This window comes from Silurus aristotelis, assembly GCF_946808225.1.
Source record: "Silurus aristotelis genome assembly, chromosome: 28".
Lineage (NCBI taxonomy): Eukaryota > Metazoa > Chordata > Actinopteri > Siluriformes > Siluridae > Silurus > Silurus aristotelis.
The window spans coordinates 3,450,684-3,457,457 of record NC_139601.1 but is presented as its reverse complement, the minus strand read 5'-3'; the positions used below and the strand labels follow the sequence as shown (position 1 = coordinate 3,457,457).

The 6,774-nt window shown below is 37.6% G+C and overlaps 1 protein-coding gene across 1 annotated transcript; it reads right to left on the bottom strand.

Moving 5' to 3' along the window:
- Positions 1 to 364: 364 nt before the first annotated feature.
- Positions 365 to 2,784, bottom strand: fezf2 (FEZ family zinc finger 2). The gene is made up of 4 exons (XM_083534764.1): positions 1,792 to 2,784; positions 1,393 to 1,527; positions 1,056 to 1,188; positions 365 to 779 (listed from the first exon to the last, which is right to left on the bottom strand). Exons 1-4 carry the CDS (start codon positions 2,536 to 2,538, stop codon positions 523 to 525), a joined length of 1,272 nt encoding a protein of 423 aa, XP_083390890.1. The 5' UTR covers positions 2,539 to 2,784; the 3' UTR covers positions 365 to 522.
- Positions 2,785 to 6,774: the final 3,990 nt, after the last annotated feature.

Below are 6,774 nucleotides of genomic sequence, written 5' to 3'. Positions count from 1 at the left end.
TTTTTTACATTATAAATTGCAAATATAAATAATTTTATTCAAGACGCAAAGAATGTAATCTAAAGATTTTAAATATTATCTACGTTAATAGGTATGTTGCTATTTTCTTTATTAAATAACATTTTAAAAGTAATTAAAAATGATTTGTGGTCTCGAATTTATTTTTCAAAAGATTTGTATTTTACTAATGTTAAAAGCACGCATGTGTGACATTTATAAATAAATTTAAAGTAGAACAATAATAAAAAATATATAAAAAAAACGATGTAAACATTAAACCTGCGTTTACATTAAAACAATATATTGTGCATACATTTTTGCAACAAGTAAATCATTCGTTGGATTAATAAAATGCTTTCAAATATTTTTTTAAATAATATTTTATTCTGTTTTATTTACAATTCCGCTGTAAAGTGATGCTCCCATTCCAATCACATCCAATTTCTTTTTTTTTTTTTTTTTTTTTTTTTCTTTTTTTTTTTTTTTTTGTACAACAAGTATCTTGTTTTTGTCCTGTGAATCTCAGTTTTGTCCTCTTGATGATTCTTCACCCGTCCGTAAGCAGGCCGCGTTGTTTTCGTGCAGTTTGCGCACGTGCTTTTTCAAGTCAAAGTTCCGACAAAAGCCTTTCCCGCACGTCCCGCACGTGAACGGCTTCTTGTCGTTGTGCGTGTGCATGTGGAAGGTCAAGTTGTAGATCTGGTGGAAGGCTTTGCTGCAGATTGTGCACTTGAACTGTTTCTCGCCGCTGTGCGTCAGTTTGTGATTTTTGTAATTACCTACAGGAAAGAAAAAAAATAGAATGATAAAAATGCTTTTTAATCCAAACTACAAAAGTTGCAATGAAGGTTTTTCGTTAGTGCATGTCAAAGTCAAGCAGATGTCAAACTTGCTTACAATCAAAACTTCCTAAAAAAAAGACAGAGGCTCTGCGCCGTGACCCGTGGACAATTTCCACATTCTTTTTTTACCACTAAGTGCCACTTCATATTTACATCCAATCCCGTGTGCGTGTTTCTGACCTCAACATTAAAGCCACAAGTTTCACTTCTTACCTTTTTGATGAAAACCTTTGCCGCAAAACTCGCACACGAACGGCTTGTAACCGGCGTGGATGCGCACGTGCGTGTTTAACGTCGAGCTCCTGTTGAACGCTTTGCCGCACTGGTTACATTTATGAGGTTTTTCCTGTGAACAAGTGGTCGTGATTCGTTCAGCAGAGGCCACGTGGAGTGGACGTTAGAGTATATTATTTACTTCATACAAATGAAAATTATTATTACTCTTAATGATGATAATAATAACAACAACAATAATAATAATAATAATAATAATAGAAATACAAAAAAAAAAAACCACAGCACGTGAATTGACGCTGTTGGCGGTACTCACTTGTGTGTGTATGATTTTATGTCGACAGAGCGTGCTCGCCTGTCGGAAACCTTTCCCACACACTTTGCAAACAAACGGTCTGGCGCCCGTGTGCACCGGCATGTGGCGCGTGAGGTTGTAGTGCGCGTTAAACACCTACGAGTAAAATAAAAAAAACAATATGCGCTCGTTTACAAATAAACAAATATAAAGAAGCAAGCCATGATTTTTTATGCTCAAGATTCTATTTGCATGCACGTTTTTGTGCCATTGTGTTACTTTTTTTTTGTACACAACATTGGAAAAAGCTCACTATTTAACTGACGCTTTTGCTGTTAAAAGGAAATTATTTGCATGCATTTTTTTTTGTGTGAAATTGCTAGCACCAATTCTTGTTTCAATATCGTTCCAGTTGTTTACCTTTCCACAAACTTCGCACGTGAAGTTCTTGGGTTTCCCGTCCGCAGGACAGGTATTGGCTTTGCTATGCACTTTGGCGCTGTTCTTCTCAGAAGCCAGCCCGTGGTTCTCCTTCATTAGATGATCCAGCTGTCCGGGGAGACGCTCTTTATGTGGGTACTGCGGCGTGGGCACTTTCTCGGCCAGTTTTGCGCTCTCCAGCAGCAGCAGCTTCTGGTGCGCAGTCATAGCCTGCGCCTGCGCCTGCGAATTGGCGACCACTGTAGAAAACAAATGTCCGCTGAGCAGCTCGGATTGGTGATACGCAGCGTCCAGGTAATTGAAATAGTACAAAGATGCGTTGCCTGGCATGGCCATCGCTTGATGAATCACTTGAGGTTTGATAACTCTGCTCCCCGGCAGCAAGTCCGTTTTGGTGCACGCGCCGCAGCTGGGTTTGCACGTCGCCGCCGCCGAGGCGCACAGCGCGCCCCGGAAATTCGCTCTCCAAAATTCGGAGTAGTTCACCAGCGCTTTGGCCTGGAGGTCGTAGGCTAAAGGTTGAATAGGAATCATGCAAGGAATGGGCGCGCACACGGCGTTCCTCTTCCCGTCAGTGCTGTCCGGTCCCCTGCGCTGCTCCTCCGTCGTCTTGGACATGATCCTGTCGATGGAGAAAGCCAAGGGTTTTGGAGAAGACTCGATCGCGCTCCTGGGCTCGAGTCTCGGGCACGACATGACCGTGTCCAAGGGCAAAGAGCTCGCCATTGCTTTATTTTTTTCCCTGCCGAACTTTGTGTGAGCAGCGTCTTTCGCCGGTGTCTCCTGCTGGAAGCCAGAGAATCAGGGACACTACATCAGTTTTAATAAGCACCTCGCTTTCACAGTGTCACCCCCCACACCCCACCACCACCACCTCTCACTCCCTCCTCCCATTTACATTCAAATGACCATCTCGGGAACAATAGCATCCAGGGGTAGCAGATTAATGCTCATTAACTAGTACACACAAAATTAACAGGACATTACAGACCTCGTTAAGGAAAGAATAAGACAGAACACCCCCCTTCCCCCCTCCTCCTCCTCTGCCAAGTTCATTCGTGGAAAACGCACAGCCAAAAAAAAGGTGATGTTATAGTTTACCTTCACGTACCCCCCCCCCCCACACACACACACACACATACATACACACACACACACACACACACTACTAACTGCTCTGTCACATTTTCTACACTCTCTCTCTGATAAGCTCCTTTCTCTCGGGGTGACACGGAAAAGCCATCGCCATCTCTGTCCTCTGCTACCGCCCATTTATACACGGCCATTGGGGGGGGGGGGTGTAATATATATATATCTTATACTCCACAGATAGTACACATTTATTATAATAGTGATGCGTCTGGGCCTAAATCTATTCTCTCACACACACACACACACACACACACACACACACACACACACACACACACACACACACATATTCATACCTATACTGTGCACTCGCAAATGTTTTAAAGAAAAACAGCAGTGTGTATTCTTCCTGTTGTTTCCTCCTATTATTATCTTTATATAAATACAATCAAGAGTTAAATAACTGATTTTATCACCACGAAATAAACGTGAAACCATCAAGGGTACCTTTAATATCTGTTAATTTATTTTTGGTTCCTGCAAAGGCAATTTCTTTGTATGGTTAATTAACTTTGTGTACTTTTTTATATATATATATATATATATATATATATATATATATATATATATATATATATATATATATATATATATATATATATATATATATAAACATCATATAATATATATATATTATATATACAATATATTATATTATATTCGCAGTGCTGTTGAATTTTATTTCTGAAAATTTGTTCAGGTTTTTTAAAGCCTTTTTTAATTGTTTATTTATGTGAGAAATTCTAACCAAGTTAAAATAATGGTTTGATTGTCTTGAAAGATTTTATTTTTTTATTATCATTTATTTATTAATTCGTATTAAAATAAACACATTTCTTTGTTTATTTGTTTATTTATTTATGACATTTTAACACGTTTTCCCACGCCAAATTGTACGAGTCTTTCTGTGTGAACTTATCTAAAGTCAAACTTTTTTTCTTTTCTTTTTTTTTTTTTTTTTTGCCCCCAACTTGTTTCAGTTTTCATCTTCCACTCTTTAATCCTCGTCATTTCCAATGGCATTTCCAGGCCCGTTGATACTCGCTATTTGTATAATGAACAAGGTCCAGTTTCCACCTGTTTAAGGAGTAAATTGCGATAGCAGAGCCTCCCTCGGATCCTATTAAACGGTTTTTTTGCTCCTCGGTTCATTCACAAGAGGCAATTTTGCAGCGCGATTCAGAGCTCAGACTCGGGAGAGAGAAAAAAAAAAGAAGCAGCAGCTCTTTCACTTTTAGCCACTAAAGCCCTGCGTGGAACCTGGTTTTGTGTTTTTTTTTTTTTTTTTTACTCCCGAAATAAAAGAACGGATTATAGGAGGAAAGAAAAGGCTCCGCTTGAGCAGAGGTATAGCAAGCAAATAAAAAGAGGCCCTTTTAAAAAGCGGTGCGGCAAAAAAAGAGAAAAGTTTGCTGGAATCCAGAGTTTTGTGCGCTCGCTACAATGACCAGTCCTCTCTCTCTCTCTCTCTCTCTCTCTCTCTCTCTCTCTCTCTCTCTCTCTCTCTCTCTCTCTCTCTCTCTCTCTCTCTCTCTCTCTCTCGTCTTTTCTTCCAGAGGACCTGCTTGAATTCATTTGTTTGCAGACGGTTTTACCTGCAGACTCAAAACAAATTGTTACCAAAAATCCCCCCAGAAGGAAAGCACAGCAGCGCGGGGATTTTTTTTTTCACGTTGTCATTGATTAGATTTTTTTTCAGTATTTATTTTATTTTTATGTTTTATTTTTTAAGCAGAATATATTGGTGTCTAGACGGAATTTCATTTGCGGTGCATCGAAAAAAAAATTATCATTAGGTTGTTTTTTTTTTTTTCCCAAATAAATGTTTATTTGAAACATTTCCTTTTTTTAAAGTCATTGTTTCGATTTTTTTAAACCACAAATGCAGTGCAATAATTTTTTGCTTTCGTAAGAAATATTTCTGTGAATGGCAGCATTACATTTATGTCAGTATTTAATTTTTAAAGTTCATTTTTAGTTCAGTTTTAAGGCAAATTTAGGAGGTTTCTCTAAAGCATCACTTAATTAAGTGTATTGAGAGATTCATTAAGTGTAGAGATCCAGCAATTTTGTGCATATCATTAGGTTTTTATTGTGGGTGTTACTCTTGAGCTTATGCATTGAGAAGCCCTCCAATGGTTAAACATAAGATAAAACGAAAAAAAAAAATGTCCGACATATGTGTCACCCACATTTCCCACGTGTTGAGAAGCGGTGAGTCAGTGAGAGAGAGAGAGAGAGAGAGAGAGAGAAAGAGAGAGAGAGAGAGAGAGAGAGAGAGAGAGAGAGAGAGATGGATGAAGCCGCTCCCGCACCTGCAGCCTTTAAGCGGCCTCCTCTCACTCCACTCATATGCTAATGATCCGCTTCTAATTTGAGTTTATTCAGACGCAATTACCGGCTTGTCCACACAATAAACATTGATCCTATTGCTGTAAACTGGGTTCAGCACTCAGCGTTAACACGAGCTGACCAACTCAGCGCTTTTACAACACAAACACTGTTTATAGCATAACGACGCGTTCAATTACGGGAAGGAAATCATATTCCAAAAGCCATTCAGAGAAAATACACTGCATTCCCTTAAATGACTGGATCTTTTATTGATTTATTGCTATTATTATTATTATTATTATTATTATTATTATTATTATTATAATAATAATAATAATAATAATAATAATAATAATAATAATAATAATAATTATTATTATTATGATTCAATTTATTTGTATTTATATAGCGCTTTTAACAATACACACTGTAAACCTCCTGATCCCTGACATCCTGATTATTATTATTATTATTATCATTATTATTATTATTATTATTATTATTATTCTTTTTCAAAGATACTGCAATACTACATGAAATGAATCTCTCAAAAAAATTCATTAACGTTAAAAATGCATAATTTTTTTTAACCACTTTTTTTTTTTTATATATATGTTTTTTTTTTGCTGTCTATCTATCTATCTATCTATCTATCTATCTATCTATCTATCTATCTATCTATCTATCTATCTATCTATCTATCTATCTATCTGACTGTCTGACTGTCTGTCTGTCTGTCTGTCTGTCTGTCTGTCTGTCTGTCTGTCTGTCTGTCTGGAGATCTATCTAGAGATACACTATATTGTGTGTATGGCACATATGGGATCTACTCCAAAAGTTCCACCAAAGTCATTATTGAAGAGGATGCAAATGATTTTTAATCCCTGTACATGTGCAGATATAAAGATAATACGGAGCAATTCACAAAATATAATTTACTGCAATTGAATGAATATTGATACGTTGTGTTACAACATCTGTTGGCCTGGACATGTAATGGACAATCCTGGACTAAATCCACCTAAGTGGGCAGAGTCTTGATGAGGGAGTAAAAAAACGTGGGTGGAACCTTCATATGTCACATCAGGGTTAGAAAAGACTTTTCAACCCATCTGTTCTCTAGCTGTAGCAGAGCCGTTATGCCTGCCAGATCCAAGTTCTTTTTTCCCAATCATAGTTTTTCACGTGTTCGTAACATACGTGTGTTACCGATTCCCTAACAGCAGCGACAGATATCAAATTGAAATATGTACTGTGACATCTGGAGATCAGCCTGTGTACATTACAATGCTACAATATTTGTTCCTTTTTTGTCGGTATGTGAGAGAAATCATACATTTATGAGGATGTGTTTCTCATTTGCTTAAAAGATACTGAAGTTTTTCACATAAACACTGTCGTAGACTGAGGACGGTATAATCACCAATCTTGAGAAGCTGACAACAGGCTTTGTCATAATAAAGAGTAAGAGGAGAG